This window comes from Nerophis lumbriciformis, linkage group LG01 (genome assembly GCF_033978685.3).
Source record: "Nerophis lumbriciformis linkage group LG01, RoL_Nlum_v2.1, whole genome shotgun sequence".
Classification (NCBI taxonomy): Eukaryota; Metazoa; Chordata; class Actinopteri; order Syngnathiformes; family Syngnathidae; genus Nerophis; species Nerophis lumbriciformis.
In genome coordinates, this window is record NC_084548.2 from 53,578,177 (window position 1) to 53,596,236 (window position 18,060).

The following is an 18,060-nucleotide window of genomic DNA, read 5'->3' on the forward strand; positions in this document are numbered from 1 at the left end:
TTCCGCGTTTTGTTTCCTAAGACCCGTAAATTATTATCCCTTAAATCACACGGTCAGTAATGAAAAAGCAACATGGTAAAATCAATCAACAAAAGTATATGTAAGTTAATGTGGCAGCGTGTATTGCTTTTGGTGGGGGAAACAATGAGCCGAAATGCAATATGACCCCACCTACTGACAGTGTCATCGTCTGCCGCCTACAACAAGACTCTAACCCAAGATGGCTGCCCACTCTGCTGCATTCTCCATGGCCAAAATCATCAAACCCTTTTGGGGTGGATTAAAAGGAAATACAGTCAAAGTAAGACCATAAACGATGCGTCGATTAAGGCTCCAAACTATATGTGTAGATTAAGTTTGTACTTGTTTCATTGTCTTTATCGTAGCACAAGGTCAAATGGTAGACAGTAACCAGAAATGTACATGACAAGTTTTTTCTTCCAAACTCACTGTTGTTTTTAAATGTTGTATTTCAGGTATTTGGACCAATTGTGACAAGTCAAAGGAACAAGACAGTGCTGACTGTGAGTGGATCTAAATTCTTACATTTGCGTATCAGATAAGTCAAAGTGAAAACATCTGATTTATTTTTCTTCTTGACCCAAGGAGTGAATTGTATTTTGTATTTGTGAAGATAAACTGCTAATTGTACGACTGTATGTAAAATTGGAATTGTTTCAAATATAGTTTTACTGGGCAGTACAAAGTAAAATATAGAATATGTCATCAATGTTCATAATTTGGATTCATTTTCTTCTGTCCCTCTGTATGCCTCGCGGTCGTCTTCTAAAGGGTGAACACATTGTGAGTATCATTACCTTCATTGCATCACATTACCAATAAATAACTGCATCATATCAGAAAGGCAAGGAAAAACACAAATTAAATGATGACAATGTCAATTGAATTGCTGGAGAGTCATTTAAAAAAAGTTTTTAAACACTGCTTCTACATTTTTGCAAAAACTTTTAATTGACAAAAAAAAAAAAATACTGCAGGCATCATTTCAGTACAACAAGAATGACCCGTGTGAAGTTGGCGCCAGTTATCATTGAAAATATAAAAATAACACTGCAATTGATTTGTGCTACTTTTGTGTTGTAAACATTTTAATTTTTTAATTCTAAAATCTAATTTATGACTAGTGATGCCAAACAAATGTAGCACAAAAGAATGGGACACGTTTGGGGATTTTGGCACGGTTGGGGGGGGGGGGGAGGTTATGAATAATAACACACTAATAACATACAAATTATAAAATATTAACATGAAAATTATAATAGATAGACAAACACATTTTTCAGCACAAACGTTTGGGCTAAGTTTGGGGAGATTTTGACAAGATGTGGGGCTGGTTACGAATAATAAAACGTTAATCATGTAACTATAATAGTTAAATAAAAAACATTGTGCAGCACAAATGAATGGAGGTTTGGGGTGATTTTGACATGGAGTGGGGGGCTGAATGACGTCAATGGTCAGAAAATGTATTTTAAAATAACTTATGGTTTATGGTTCAAGTTTATTTCAAACATGCATACAATTACAACATGATACATCACAATTTCCAGTGATTGAAAAGTAGTAGGAGGAAGCACAGCTTATTTAATCCTACCCATTTTCCATTACATAACAATTGCTAACACCTTTGTCCACTTCCTGTTCTCCATTTATTCACAATATACTCCATAAATATTAACATTTAAAAAAATAGTGAAGTACCGGTAAATTTTATTTCTTTTAGTGTGATGTTCAATACGTTCAGAATGTTTATCATGGTTCTTCTTGGCATTTAGTAAACACTGTGTGTGAACAGTTTCCATGCTGTTTAATCAACCTCTTGATATGCCACACCTGTGAGGTGGGATGGATTATCCCAGCAAAGAAGAAATGCTCACTAACACAGATTTAGACAGACTTGTGAACAATACAGGTAAAAGCCAGTAAATTAGAATATTTTTAAAAACTTGATTTATTTCAGTAATTGCATTCAAAAGGTGTAACTTGTACATTATATTTATTCATTGCACACAGACTGATGCATTCAAATGTTTATTTCATTTAATTTTGATGATTTGAAGTGGCAACAAATGAAAATCCAAAATTCCGTGTGTCACAAAATTAGAATATTACTTAAGGCTAATACAAAAAAGGGATTTTTAGAAATGTTGGCCAACTGAAAAGTATGAAAATGAAAAATATGAGCATGTACAATACTCAATACTTGGTTGGAGCTCCTTTTGCCTCAATTACTGCGTTAATGCGGCGTGGCATGGAGTCGATGAGTTTCTGGCACTGCTCAGGTGTTATGAGAGCCCAGGTTGCTCTGATAGTGGCCTTCAACTCTTCTGCGTTTTTGGGTCTGGCATTCTGCATCTTCCTTTTCACAATACCCCACAGATTTTCTATGGGGCTAGGGTCAGGGGAGTTGGCGGGCCAATTTAGAACAGAAATACCATGGTCCGTAAACCAGGCACGGGTAGATTTTGCGCTGTGTGCAGGCGCCAAGTCCTGTTGGAACTTGAAATCTCCATCTCCATAGAGCAGGTCAGCAGCAGGAAGCATGAAGTGCTCTAAAACTTGCTGGTAGACGGCTGCGTTGACCCTGGATCTCAGGAAACAGAGTGGACCGACACCAGCAGATGACATGGCACCCCAAACCATCACTGATGGTGGAAACTTTACACTAGACTTCAGGCAACGTGGATCCTGTGCCTCTCCTGTCTTCCTCCAGACTCTGGGACCTCGATTTCCAAAGGAAATGCAAAATTTGCATGGTTGGGTGATGGTTTGGGGTGCCATGTCATCTGCTGGTGTCGGTCCACTCTGTTTCCTGAGATCCAGGGTCAACGCAGCCGTCTACCAGCAAGTTTTAGAGCACTTCATGCTTCCTGCTGCTGACCTGCTCTATGGAGATGGAGATTTCAAGTTCCAACAGGACTTGGCGCCTGCACACAGCGCAAAATCTACCCGTGCCTGGTTTACGGACCATGGTATTTCTGTTCTAAATTGGCCCGCCAACTCCCCTGACCTTAGCCCCATAGAAAATCTGTGGGGTATTGTGAAAAGGAAGATGCAGAATGCCAGACCCAAAAACGCAGAAGAGTTGAAGGCCACTATCAGAGCAACCTGGGCTCTCATAACACCTGAGCAGTGCCAGAAACTCATCGACTCCATGCCACGCCGCATTAACGCAGTAATTGAGGCAAAAGGAGCTCCAACCAAGTATTGAGTATTGTTACATGCTCATATTTTTAATTTTCATACTTTTCAGTTGGCCAACATTTCTAAAAATCCCTTTTTTGTATTAGCCTTAAGTAATATTCTAATTTTGTGACACACGGAATTTTGGATTTTCATTTGTTGCCACTTCAAATCATCAAAATTAAATGAAATAAACATTTGAATGCATCAGTCTGTGTGCAATGAATAAATATAATGTACAAGTTACACCTTTTGAATGCAATTACTGAAATAAATCAAGTTTTTCAAAATATTCTAATTTACTGGCTTTTACCTGTATTTGAGAGGAACAGCTCTTTTGTGTACAGTATATAGTAAAAGTTTTAGATCTTTGAGTTCAACTTATGAAAAACGGGAGCAAAAACAATAGGGTTCAGTTTATATTTTTGTTCAGTATACTTGAAAGTCAGACTTATCATTAAATGGTAACATAACATAGCGTCAAACAGTGTTAAGCTATTTTTTGTAATGTTTTTTTTTTTTAGCAGTTTCATATATTGTATATACATATGAATGTTGCAGCCTCCCCCAGCTAAGTATGGAGGCAGACACACTGTGACCCTCATACCTGGAGATGGAATCGGTCCAGAGCTCTTTAATCACGTCAGAGAAGTTTTCAGGTTGGTCAGACTGTAAACTATCAAATGTTTAAATGTGATGATTTTAGGAAATTCCCGTTACATCGCTTTTGTGTTTTGTCATCATCATAGGTTCAGTTGTGTGCCCGTGGATTTTGAAGTGGTACACGTCAATTCCGCCCTGGAGACTGAGGATGATATCAACAATGCAATTACTGCCATTCGGCGTAATGGCGTTGCCCTTAAAGGTGAGGTTTATTGACTAACAAGAACATTTTAGCTGACATTCACAAAGATATAAGCCTCTAAAACATGGGTGTCAAACTCTGGCCCGCGGGCCAAATTTGGCCGTGTAATTTCACTTGGCCCATGAGGTGATATCAAATTAACACTAGAGCTGGCCCGCTGATTATCTACAGCGGCGGTGCCGCGATACACCGCTAATTCTCATACTTGCCAAACCTCCCGGGAGACTCCCAAATTTCAGTGCCCCTCCCGAGAATTGTAACATCCCCTTTTCGTCCAGTCCAACGAGTGCTGGCTCAGTTACATAATATGTGCGGCTTTGGCACGCATACAGAAGTGAATGCAACGCATACTTGATCTTCAGTGATACAAGTTACACTGAGGGTGGCAGTATAAAAATCTTTAACATTGTTAGAAATATATGCCACACTGTGAATCCACACCAAACAAGAATGTCAAACACATTTCGGGAGAACACCCGCACAGTAATACAACATAAACACAACAGAACAAATACCCAGAACCCTTTGCAGCACTAACTCTTCCGGGACGCTACAAGGGTGTGTGTGTGTGTGTGTGTGTGTGTGTGTGTGTGGGGGGGGGGGGTGGTTGGGAGGTAGCGGGGGTGCATATTGTAGCGTCCCGGAAGAGTTAGTGCTGCAAAGGGTTCTGGGTATTTGTTCTGTTGTGTTTATGTTGTGTTACTGTGCGGATGTTCTACCAAAATGTATTTGTCATTCTTGTTTGGTGTGGATTCACAGTGTGGCGTATATTTCTAACAATGTTAAAGTTGCTTATACGGCCACTCTCAGTGTAAACTGTATCGCTGTTGATGAAGTATGCTTTGCATTTACGTGTGTGTGCGTACAGGAGCCGCTCATATCTTGTGACTGGGCGGGCGCGTTGTTAGAAGGGATGAAAAGCGGACGTGACGTCAGCTCGTAGAGGACGTTAAATGCAGTGCCTGTAAGGCACGCCCCCAAGACTGTGGAATACGAGATATAATGACTGATGAACACCTTCGTTCGATAATGAAGGATGCCTCAGTTCAAAGCCTGAGCACCGACATTAATGAACTAGCATCCAAGAAAAGATGGCAGGTATCTGGCTTGGGCACATCAGATTAGATCAGTGTGTTGCAAACTGAGCAGTTTGAATTGTTGGTTTATTCATTAGTTTATTTTCAAATTAATTAGCCTGAGGAAAAGCAAAGAGAAAAGAGGCATTCCATTTTTTTTTAAATTGTATTTGATATGCCATTGATATTTTTTTATTATTATTATTATTATTTGAAACTCGATTTTGCATGTCACTATGAAGTTGCTTGTTCAATATTCAATGCAAAACTTGTTTGGGTCCCTATTAAAAAGGTTAATTTGTTCAACCTTGGCCCGCAGCTTTGTTCGGTTTTAAATTTTGGCCCACTCTGTATTTGAGTTTGACACCCCTGCTCTAAAACATGCTAAATTTAACATTTGGGTTCAACGTTTATTAGACGTTTAGATATAAAAAGAAATTCTGCGATTAAAAACAGCATTGCCTTCTTAGTAGCGGGAACTAGCATCATTTATGATAAATCATATATGGGATTAACGATCACTATGTCTAATTGTGCTTCCAGGTAACATAGAAACCAAACACACCATGCCCCCATCTGTCAAGTCCGGAAATAATCTCCTCCGGTAAATTTGAACTTGTCCCTGGCGTTAGTTATGTACTTCACTGTGGCTGTTTAATCAGTTGTTGAATGCATCAACAGCACACGTTTGGACCTTTATGCCAATGTGATGCACTGCCAGTCCCTCCCTGGTGTGCAGACTCGCCATAAGAACATTGACATCATGATCATACGAGAGAACACAGAGGGAGAGTACAGCAGTTTGGAGCATGAGGTGAGACAATGATTTACGAGCCTAGTGAAGCCTCGATGGGTGATGAGCCAAATGTTGTTCACTATTAAAGGGGGTAAACTGTCACACCATTGTATAGTAGTTGTACATACAGTATATGGGCCTGGGCTATATGGCCTAAACATTTGTATTCTGATTTTTCCCCGATTTTTTTGCCTACTTTTTAAAGAAAACTGAATACAAATGATGTATATTTCAAAACAAGTTTTGCTTTTATTTGATCAAAAACTACTAGTTTGAAATTACACTGCTTACACTGCATCCTACTCTTAGCCAAAATAAAATTTGTATAATTTTGTTCTTTTTAGACCACATATACATTTTACTTTTTATGCAATCATTTTCAAAGAAGTACATTAAGAGCTTCCTCTGGGAGGCGATACTTCTGCTAACAAAATTGTAAACAAAAATGTAGCATTCTACATTGCATGCAAATAAATAATCTACCTCTTTGAGATTACGGTAATAAAGTGCAAACCTAAACCTTCTGTCTTGAATAAAATAATGATTTCAATAAAAATGTAGTATTACATTAAAATAGGTAAAATAAGTATTGCAGTAAAATACAGCATGCAAACATTGAGACGAGTATATAGTTTTAGCAAGGGGATAAAGCCAGGTTTTTCCATGAAGTATCCTGGGCTCCTTGTGAGTGTGTACTAGTGTTCAAGACAATGCACACTTCATAATTTTTGCACTTACCCATGACTAAAAGTAAACCGACACCAAACTTTTTTCCAAAATACTGTACTTTGTTTGTAGCCCACAGCGAGCTTTGCTAACGCTAACAGCCTACGAAATGCTACATGTGAAACTAAATAAAACATGCTTTGATCAAACTTAAGTCTGAAAATGCCGAGAACATACTAACATGTACCAAGCGATGGCGTTAAAAGTGATGTTTGATCGTTTCACGCCTGCTGTGCAGGTTATTCGCCGCCGCTTTATTAGCTCACTAACCCGAATTCCTTTGCTTTGCATTCACACTGGAAAAGAGAAAAATCTCACCAAATCATTTTTTGCAATGTAGCAGTTAATGATGCCGCACGTTTGCGTCATGTTTTGAACTTGTTAAAAGTAAAAAACAAAACTTTAGCACAGAGTCTTGCATTCAGCCGTGTAAATAAGCTATTTGGAGGCCAGCACGACGCACAATGCATTGCGTTTACGTCACACTTTCAAGCCCTATACAGTGTATAGCATGGCAGTAGCTTATTGTTCCAATAGCTTCTTCTTTAGTCCACAAACAAGTTACTCAATTTAGCATCAATTGCTTCAGTCATCAACACCCATTAGGAATAATTCTTAACGCCTGTTCCAACTATCATTTGTTGTGCATAATGTCTTCTTCTAGAGTGTATCCGGAGTTGTGGAGTCCCTCAAAATAATCACCAGGAACAATTCCCTCCGAATCGCAGAGTACGCTTTTCGACTAGCCAGAGAGAAAGGGCGGCGCAGGGTCACTGCTGTCCACAAGGCCAACATCATGTGAGTGACTCTGTGAGGTTGAGTGTGAGTTGGATGATCCTCCCTGATGTAATGTCATATTGTGTCGCTAACAGGAAGCTAGGCGATGGCTTGTTCCTGCAGTGTTGCAAAGAGGTGGCTTCGGGGTACCCTGACATCACATTTGACAGCATGATTGTAGACAACACCACCATGCAGGTAACAAGATGTTTCTAATCTACATTTAACACATTTCCTTGTGGTCTAGATTATGTATTTTACATGCTTTGGTAAATTTTGTTCCACTGGCACATTTATAACGTACTTTCTCCGTATGTCTGCAAATGGTTCATGAGTGGAGATGTTCCAGTTTGATAACAATTTAAAAAAATAAATGTTTTTATCTTTTAAAAATGTACACTGATAAGTGTATACTTTAAAGACGTACTTCACCACTATTGCTTATCTCATTTAAGACACGGTTGAAAATAAACTTCATAGACAATATATAGATTTACCGTTCACAACATTCGGTATACCTGCCCAATGTCAAATCGATACATAGCAGCATAAAAATGTTTAACACGAGTAGCCAACTTTGTGACATTAATGAGTAAAAAAAAAGGTCCCCCTTTAAAATGTACCACAGTGAAGGGTTGTCACAATACCAGAATTTCAGTAGTCGATACCTAAGAATTTCCACGATTCTCGATATTTATTCAATACCATGATAAAATAAAAAACCTGAACCTATGTACTTTCGAATTCAATACTTTATTGAAAACGGTTTGAAAGCGTCAAGTATTTAAGATCACTGTGCTTCAACATACGTCATTTAAAACAGTGGTCCCCAACCTTTTTGTAACTACGGACCAGTTAACGCTTGATACAAAAATACAATCATGTGTGCTTACGGGCTGTATCCCTGCAGACTGTATTGATATATATTGATATATAATGTAGGAACCAGAAATATTAATAACAGAAAGAAACAACCCTTTTGTGCGAATGAATGTGAATGAGTGTAAATGTAGGAGGGAGGTTTTTTGGGTTGGTGCACTAATTGTAAGTGTATCTTGTGTTTTTTTATGTTGATTTAATTTAAAAAAAACAACAACAAAAAAACAAATTTTTTAAAATTATTATTATTTTTTTCTTGTGCGTCCCGGTACCAATCGATCCACGGACCGGTACCGGGCTGCGGCCCGGTGGTTGGGGTCCACTGATTTAAAAGGCAGTAGCAGCTGCTAATAGTTAAATGGTCTGTATTTATATAGCACTTTACCACACCTGGAATGTTACCCAAGTGCTTTACAATATAGTACATATGATTCACACACACATTCACACTCTAATGATGGAAGCTGCCATGCAAGGCGCTAACAACTTTACACAAAAAAAGAACAGCAGTGGCCTGTAGCCTCCAATTGTATTAACAGTTTTGATTAAAAAACAGTACTGTGCTTCAAAATATGCTCATAAAAAAATAACAATAGTCAACGATGCACTCACTGGGCTTGTGGTGGCGGATCTCCTCTCTCATTCGCACGGCGAATACTTTCTTGTCTGCTTGTATTTGATTTCCAAATAAATACATCATCAAAGATACACCTGTCTTTCCATAAATACACCTGTACCTCTACTCACTAAATATAGCATCGAAGTCGCATAGCGGTAAGTGCATCACAGATCATTTGTACTAAGTCCGATTCTTTGGCGAACCAGAAGCATATGAGGTGTGTTGGTAAGTGGAGTTACGCCCGCCTACAGTACAGTTATGCTACATCGCCACACTTCCATTATACATTATACGAGGGCGAATCGTAAGGCCAAAGCCCCATTTGTGATAGGCTTCCACTAACAAGTAAGTAACTAGGAAACACTGGCTTATTTTTTTAAGACAGCATGTGTTCACTGAAAATTGATGTGTATCGCCATGGGAAAATGTTGTACAGTATTCAGTAGTGACGTAATCGGAAAAAAGCAGATATTGATACTTTTGAAAACCCTACTGCAGTGTGGACATTTGTATTTGCTTGTCTAGTTGGTGTCGAAGCCTCAGCAGTTTGACGTGATGGTGATGCCTAACCTTTATGGTAACGTGGTGAGCAACGTGTGTGCTGGTCTGGTGGGCGGTCCCGGCCTGGTGCCTGGAGCCAATTATGGCCGTGACTACGCCGTCTTCGAAACGGTGAGGACACTTTCCTTTTACGGGGATGGAACATGCATCATTTATGTTTGCAAGATAAGCTGATTAAAACCATCTATTTTCCAGGCCACAAGGAACACAGGAAAGAGTATTGCAAACAGGAACATTGCTAACCCCACTGCCCTGCTGCTGGCCAGCTGCATGATGCTTGACCATCTTAAGTGAGTAACATTACATTTTATCGGTCCATCTGCTGCGCAACTGTTGACTCTTCCTTATTTGCATGCCTCCAGGCTGTATGATGATGCGACTTTGATCCGGAATGCAGTCCTCACCACTATGAATGAAACCAGGGTGAGTCGTCCGTCACGTACAGGTTTGAGCTAAGTTACATCACCTTTGTAAGTCAAATGTATTCTCTTTGTTTCACCCCTTCAGTTGCATACTGCGGATATTGGGGGACAGGGCACCACATCAGAGGTGGTCCAGTCTATCATGAGGATCATCCACAGTAAAGGGCAACACACAGCCGACATGTAAAGATTTTAAACACACACAATGTTACTGTATTATTGACATCAAAATGGTTATTTGTTTTCCCTTATCCACACTGCTCTCTATTATCCAATGATAATGCACCCATTTGATATCTTATCATGTCAGTTCTGTTATTTATCACACAACTTACTGCTACAGCCTTTTCAGACTACCACACCGTGCAATTAATGCCTTCCTCATCTCATTTGCTGTAACGTTGAAACAAAGGTGTTAACTGTATGTATGTAACAGACTGTACTATCGTGTACGTTGATGGATTATTCCTATGTCATTTATACTGTGCAAACACGAGGCTTTTCTTTGGCTCACATGACCGCACTTAAAGCATTTCCCGTCTACTGAATAAAGACTTAGTATTTAGCGTATGGTACCATAATACTTTGTAACATGCATCTTATTAAATTATTATACCTGGAATTGTGTTTTTTAAGTGATTGGTATGATATAATGTACAGTTAGTTCCAGAAATATTTGGACAGTGGCACAAGATTTGTTATTTTAGCTGTTTACAACATATTCAGGCTACAATTATATAATCAAAATGGTCTTAAAGTGCTGACTATCAGTAATTTAAGAATGTTCACATCCAAATTAGAGCAAGAGTTCAATAATTACGGGCAGCACGGTGGAAGAGGGGTTAGTGCGTCTGCCTCACAATACGAAGGTCCTGAGTAGTCGTGAGTTCAATCCCGGCCTCGGGATCTTTCTGTGTGGAGTTTGCATGTTCTCCCCGTGACTGCGTGGGTTCCCTCCGGGTACTCCGGCTTCCTCCCACCTCCAAAGACATGCACCTGGGGATAAGTTGATTGGCAACACTAGATTGGCCCTAGTGTGTGAATGTGAGTGTGAATGTTGTCTGTCTATCTGTGTTGGCCCTGCGATGAGGTGGCGACTTGTCCAGGGTGTACCCCGCCTTCCGCCTGATTGTAGCTGAGATAGGCTCCAGCGCCCCCCGCAACCCCGAAGGGAATAAGCCGTAGTAAATGGATGGATGGATGGATGGATGGAGTTCAATAATTACAGCTGTTTAATACGTAGCCGCCTCTTTTTCAATGGACCAAAAGTATTTAGAAAATCCACTCAGAAGGCTGCAAAAAATAACTTGTTAACCTGTCATCAATTAAGTAGTTAAAAGGTCTGGAGTTGATTCCAGGGGTGGCGTTTGGATTTGGAAGCGATTGCTGTGAACACACATGCGGTCAAATGAGCTCTCAATACACCATTATGAGGCTGAAAAAAGAAGAATTCCATCAGAGAGGTAGCAGAAATGTTTGGAGTGGCCAAATCAACAGTTTGGTACATTCTGAAAGTGAGAAAAGAGTGGATTGTGAGATCAACAAGCGGATCGGTGCAGTGATGCGGACCCTGTATCGCTCTGTTGTGGTCAAGAGAAGCTAAGCCGGAAGGCAAAGCTCTAAAATTTACCTGAAGATCTACGTTCCCATCCTCACCTATGGTCATGAGCTTTGGGTTATGACCAAAAGGAAAAGATCACAGGTACAAGCGGCCGAAAAGAGTTTCCTCCATCGGGTGGCGGGGCTCTCTCTTAGATATAGGGTGAGAAGCTCTGTCATCCGGGAGGAGCTCGGAGTAAAGCCGATGCTCCTCCACATCAAGAGGAGCCATATGAGGTGGTTTGGGCATCTGGTCAGAATGCCCCCCGAAAGCCACCCTGGGAAGGTGTTTAGGGCACGGGGAAGACCCAAGACACGGTGGAGAGACTATGTCTTCCAGCTGGCCTTGGAAGAGCTGGACACGTGGCTGGAGAGAGGAAAGTCTGGGCCTCTCTGCTTAGGCTGCTGCCCAATGCGAAACAATTGACAAATGAAGGCAGCTGCAGTAAAAGCTTGGCAACGCGTCACAAAGGAGGAAACCCAGCGTTGGTGATGTCCGTGGTTTCCATATTTCAGGCAGACATTGCCTGCAAAGGATTCTCTACAAAATATTGAAAGGTAACATTTAGGCTTATGTTTATTTGTCCTATTACCTTTGAGACCCTGAAATAAGAAGCATTTGTATAAAAAATAGCTACAATTCCTACATGTTTAATCATATATTTTTGTTCAACCCCTTAAATGAAACTTTAAAGTCTACACTTTAATTCTGTTGTAGTTGTTCCATATAAAATCCAAAGTGGTGGCATGCAGAGCCCATATCATGAAGATTGTGTGACTGTCCAAATATTTCTGGGCCTAAGAGACATCTATGAGTCTTTCTTGCTTTAGTCATGATAGTATTTGTGTTTGTCGCTAGATGGCAGCAACTCTTTGCAAAATGTGAAGAGAACAGTGTCATCGTGCACACACATAGTAGCAGCTGTAACAATGACTGGATCTGTGTGTATGCAATGCGAATAAGAGCTGTCAAAATATAAGATAAAAGACTAGATTTTAGGAAAAAATACTACAAAGTAGTGAAATCATCTGTCCATACAGCTACTTATTTCTACTTGATAAGACATTTGTGTATCTAGACATTAGCAGGACTTTTAATATTATAATTACTATTATTTTAATATTATTATTAATATAGTCTTTTATTCTGAAACTTGCAATCTTCAAAGGGGAACTGGAATTTAGCCTATCATTCACAATCCTTATGTAAGACAAGAACACATGTTTTGTTTTCTTTTTTATACTTTTTATAAGTATATATGTAATGTAGTAACGGGCACATTTATAATAAGATGTAGTATTTACGTATTTTGGTCATTTTAAGCATATGCAGAGCATTCATTTAAAAAATGCATCACAACTTTCGCTTTTTTCTTCGACAACATCACTGATTATTACTCACTGCAGACTTCATGAGAGCCAACAAACATAATAAAACATCACTTACTGTACAAGATCTTAGTCCTTAAGTCATTAGGATGCCGACTGATATAATCTTGTTATATTCCCGTTTATCTGAAGATTGACTCATAATCAATTTGTCTGATCTTGAATGGGATTGTGCTGAAAATTTTAATTTCCCCTCTGGGATTATTAAAGTATTTCTGATTCTGATTCTCATAATCCTCGCAAAGAAAAGCGGTGTGGTATCAAGCGTCTTTTGGTGTCTTTCTCGCCATTTCTGAGTCTAAATTGGCTGTCAAAGTGTAACAATTTGTCAAATTACATCCTCATCCTTCTACAATCAAGGTGAGAGATGTTATTTATTATCTAGAATATACTTCCATGAGCTCTAAAGCGAGAAAACAGCTCACTAGTCGATCATGTCAACATTGGCACACAAGCTCGTGATCACGACGGCGCTAAAAAATAGTTTGTCTGTGTTAGCGCTTATAATAACAATATCACTAATACTTGGTTAATATTTGAGTTGGGAAATGTAAGTGGAGTAATGTTGGCACTTTTTGGATGGTTATTTATTGGGTTTTATGGGCGAAATAGAGGACATCCCATTGGCTCCATTGTAGGCAAACTTTTATTTATGTTTATTTATGTGTTAGAATGCATTAAAAAAAATAGAACCGTAGTCATGTCTTTCATAATGATTTTGAACGATAGGCAAAAATCCAAAAAAGTGCAGTTGCCCCTTAAATTAAGCATCCTGTGGGGAAAACCCATCCATCCATCCATTTTCTACCACTTATTCCCTTCGGGGTCACGGGGGGTGGTGGAGCCTATCACAGCTACAATCGGGCGGAACGCGGGGTACACCCTGGACAAGTCGCCACCTCATCACAGGGCCAACACAGATGGACAGACAACATTCACACTCACATTCACACACTAGGGCCAATTTAGTGTTGCCAATCAACTTATCCCCAGGTGCATGTCTTTGGAGGTGGGAGGAAGCCGGAGTACCCGGAGGGAACCCACACAGTCACGGGGAGAACATGCAAACTCCACACAGAAAGATCCCGAGCTCACGACTCCTCAGGACCTTTGTATTGTGAGGCAGACGCACTAACCCCTCTTCTGCCGTGGGGAAAACCAAAATATCTTATTTAAATAGTTATTTTCTCAATTTTAACATTTTTGAACTACAATAGACAAAAAAAAATTACGATTATAAGATCATGGTGTAAAGTCAATGACTAAATATATACAAATAGCTCCTAGAACTAGGGACGGTTCTATAGAAATAACATTTTCAATCTTGACAAGAGGCAAATAATTTGCAGTGTGGGGCGTGGGAGTGTTCTGGAACTTCTGGCAGACCTTTTGTTTCAACAAAAATGTGATATTTCTGGTTCTCAATGGGCTTCCTAAGAATAATGGCCCTGGATGAAGAGCAAATGTTCCTAAATGAACATATTTTGGCTCTGAGCCATGTCCCTCATGTATCTTCATTTCCAATGAAAGCCAGCAATTTACTATGGTCGTATAGTAAACAATGATAATGCATATTCCCGTAGCCCACAGTTTGACCCCCCACTCATTTTTAACAAATAATTGCTATCGTACAAAGCATGCAATGACAAAGTGTGTGTTCTCTTATTTCAGTTGTTGACGCACATTTAAGACCACATTTGTCCATTCAAGGGAATCCAAGAAGAGCTTTGTAAAGAAATAGAACTGGTGTGGTACTTGGCCTCTATCAGCTGGCTGTTAGCTGCTTGACTCCCCTTTTCACTGATCTCACTAATTCACTCCACAGAGACACCTCTTTGGCTCACAAGTCTCACTCTTATTATTCATTCGTTTTATTTGTGCACATAGGGTCAGTGTATTCTCATCATCTTCTTCCTATATTTACCACATCCCATCATAACGTGCACAACCCCTCCCTCTTCCTCTCATCGCCTCCATCGCTCTTCACCCCTCTGGAGCCAAAGCCGGAGGCAGATGGCCTGTAGATTTCACAGGCCAGAGGAGAGATGTTGCAACAGACCACCAGCCAATAACCTCAATTGGCCAGCATTCTGAGTGTTAAACATGCAAAAGGGCTGTTTTGTCTGCGTAACCTGATCGTTGACTTGACAGACTGACCAAAGTGTGATGACACAATGGAAGCTTGAGCAGGTGGCTCCTAGAAAGTGGTGCCGTAAGAGTGTTTAACTTGGAGGGAGCAATGCTTACACTGTCTGGATTCCTGACTTCAAAATACATCGATCACATTTGATTGACCATAACTGTTGGCGAGTTCACACGTTTTTTCTCTCCCTTTGCTTGCATCGCCTTGGTTCTGTGCACTGAGATGTAAATTCAGAATTTCAAAATTAGATACTGTAGATCAGTGTTTCTCAAACTGTGATACGTGTACCATTAGTGGTATGTGGGCCCCATCTAGTGGTGCATTAAAAATCACTTGATTAAAGTACAGTGATTTTTTTTTCCTATATTCAAACTCTGTGTATAATGTTCCATTGGCAAAAAATATATACTTGTTAAATGAAACCTCTTCCTTGTTTTTAATGAATATTTAGGCCTACTAGACTGCTGTATTTTAATGTTGGTCATTATGGTGGTACTGGGAGAGCCAAGAGTTGTCTGAGGTGGTTCTTGGTGAACACATTTTGAGAACCACTGCTGTAGATGTACCTGACACTTCATTAGGTACACCTGCACAATCAAATGAAAAGAGCAGTATTAAAGTCAGGCTAAATTTGGGACTTTTTTTTTCATGTAAGTGAAATCTGTGACGATCTGTCACTTCATTTCTGTTTGTGTGTCCTATTTACTTCCTGTCAGTGCTCTTATTTTGTTGTATTCCCTGTTTGTTCCGCTGAGCACTGTTTTTTCCTCACCTGCCGTTGATTGGCAGCCGGTCCACACCTGCTGCCAATCAACATGTATCTTATTTATACTTTGTCTCGAGCACTCCTCAGTGCTGGATGATAAACTCTTTATGTTGGAACGTTCATGCAAGACTGCTTTCATTTCTCTGTTGATGTTAATTAAAGTCATCTTACCTGCTCATCCTCCTCCTGGTTCTTGCATCTTGGGGTCACACAAACGGCAGCCATGCGAGTTCCCAACAGAAATCAAATGTAATTTCAATTTGATGCATGTTTATTTTTACTAAAATAATTTAAAAAAACAAACAATTTTTTACAACAAAATAACATACATTTGCATAACTTCTTGACACATATCAAACAAAGCACCAATGTGATTCAGTTTAAGAGACTGTTCAAACTACAAGTGTTCACAAAGTACACAGAACAAGAATTATGATAAACGTCTTGAACACTTTTTAAATTTTATTTATTTATGTATTTTTTTTATTGAGACAAAGATTATTTTTGTATTTAATATGTGTTTGCTTACTATGGTATATTTGTTTAATATTTATTTGTTCACTGTTATGTTACAGAGAACAAGGAAATAGGATAAAATTGCCATGGTAGGAAAAGGTGTAGGATTAAATAAGATCAGCTCTTCCTACTCCTTTTCGGACGTGCTGTAATGAAACAACTGGAAATATGTGATGCATTACATGGTATTGTATGCATGTTCGAAATAAACTGAAACTGATCTGAACTGAACTGAAAATATTTGGCCAGGATTTGATCACACGCCAACTGTTTATAAACCCAGCAATAGACCAGATGTTTTGGTCGGATCTTACAGGGTTTACTGTGACGTCTACTATGGCGAGGATGCTTGTAACTCAAATTTTGCTTGTAACTTAAAGCATAACAATTAGCAGTGGGACAGCTCTTATTTCAAAACACTCTCAAGTTGCGGTACCGCAGTATGCTGAAATGTCAACTTGCAGCGGAATCAAAGTCACATTCTTGGCATAGTTATCTTTAAACATGGCGCCCCTCCCTATATGCAGATCACGCGCTGTGCGTAAGGCTCTGGGATCGGAGGGGGGGCTGTCCTGCATGACTAAGTAAATTGTCAACTAATGAATGACAGGGCGCTATATGAGATATTACTTCAAATGTGTTCCTAGCCCCTTCCTGCTCTGTCATTGATAAGAATATAATGGCATTTTTCCGTTGACATTCTCAGTGTTACTCGCTAGCATTAGCTTATAGCAACATAACATTATTTAGCAACTGTGGGAAGGAAGAAAGTGAGTGTAAAGGATAGTGCTGAGAAGAAGTGGATGATATATACTGAATTAAGTAAAGAAATCATCAAAAACATGACTGAGCGTGTAACCAACTTAGCAAAGCAATTAGAGCGTTGAATGCCAGGATGTTAAAAATAATATCTAAATGGCATACATTTAGCAATTATGTATGGAGAAGCTGCTGATGGTGTGTTTGACAGTGAAACAACTGGAAGGAGATACTGCAGAGGTTTTGCTCTCCAACGTAAAGGCTGTACATTATTATTACATTATTTCATAAAACTACTGTAGTTGTTAGTAGCACATTCTATTGTATTGTTTTTAGACGTAGACTTTGACAAACTTTATTGATCCACAAGGGAAATTGTTCCACACAGTAGCTCAGTTACAAAGGATGGAACGTGTAAGGATGGAAAGGATAATGCAGGTATAAAGTAGACTAAAAATGTACCATAGTAGCAATATAAATTATAACATATATGTAATATTTACATATTTTATATACAGGATATAGGGCAGCACGGTGGAAGAGGGGTTAGTGCATCTGCCTCACAATACGAAGGTCCTGAGTAGTCTTGGGTTCAATCCCGGGCTCGGGATCTTTCTGTGTGGAGTTTGCATGTTCTACCCGTGACTGTGTGGGTTCCATCCGGGTACTCCGGCTTCCTCCCACCTCCAAAGACATGCACCTGGGGATAGGTTGATTGGCAACACTAAATTGGCCCTAGTGTGTGAATGTGAGTGTGAATGTTGTCTGTCTATCTGTGTTGGCCCTGCGATGAGGTGGCGACTTGTCCAGGGTGTATACCGCCTTCCGCCCGATTGTAGCTGAGATAGGCTCCAGCGCCCCCCGCGACCCCAAAGGGAATAAGCGGTAGAAAATGAATGGATGGATGGAATATTACAGTATATGTAACAATACAACATACAATGTTTACCCTGAAGTTTGCTT

At 39.7% G+C, this 18,060-nt stretch overlaps 1 protein-coding gene across 1 annotated transcript; it reads left to right on the top strand.

Moving 5' to 3' along the window:
- Positions 1-16: 16 nt before the first annotated feature.
- Positions 17-10,547, top strand: idh3g (isocitrate dehydrogenase (NAD(+)) 3 non-catalytic subunit gamma). The gene is made up of 13 exons (XM_061986688.2): positions 17-301; positions 477-524; positions 793-804; positions 3,766-3,863; positions 3,954-4,069; positions 5,689-5,749; positions 5,827-5,959; positions 7,332-7,465; positions 7,540-7,642; positions 9,468-9,614; positions 9,699-9,793; positions 9,866-9,926; positions 10,011-10,547. Exons 1-13 carry the CDS (start codon positions 221-223, stop codon positions 10,110-10,112), a joined length of 1,191 nt encoding a protein of 396 aa, XP_061842672.1. The 5' UTR covers positions 17-220; the 3' UTR covers positions 10,113-10,547.
- The last annotated feature ends 7,513 nt before the right edge of the window (positions 10,548-18,060 follow it).

Bases quoted from the DNA above. Each gene is read 5' to 3' on its own strand.
- idh3g (XM_061986688.2), top strand. From the start codon at position 221: ATGGCTGCCCACTCTGCTGCATTCTCCATGGCCAAAATCATCAAACCC. The intron at 7,643-9,467 runs GTAACAAGATGT...TTGCTTGTCTAG, and splicing joins TAGACAACACCACCATGCAG to TTGGTGTCGAAGCCTCAGCA. The intron at 9,927-10,010 runs GTGAGTCGTCCG...TCACCCCTTCAG, and splicing joins CCACTATGAATGAAACCAGG to TTGCATACTGCGGATATTGG.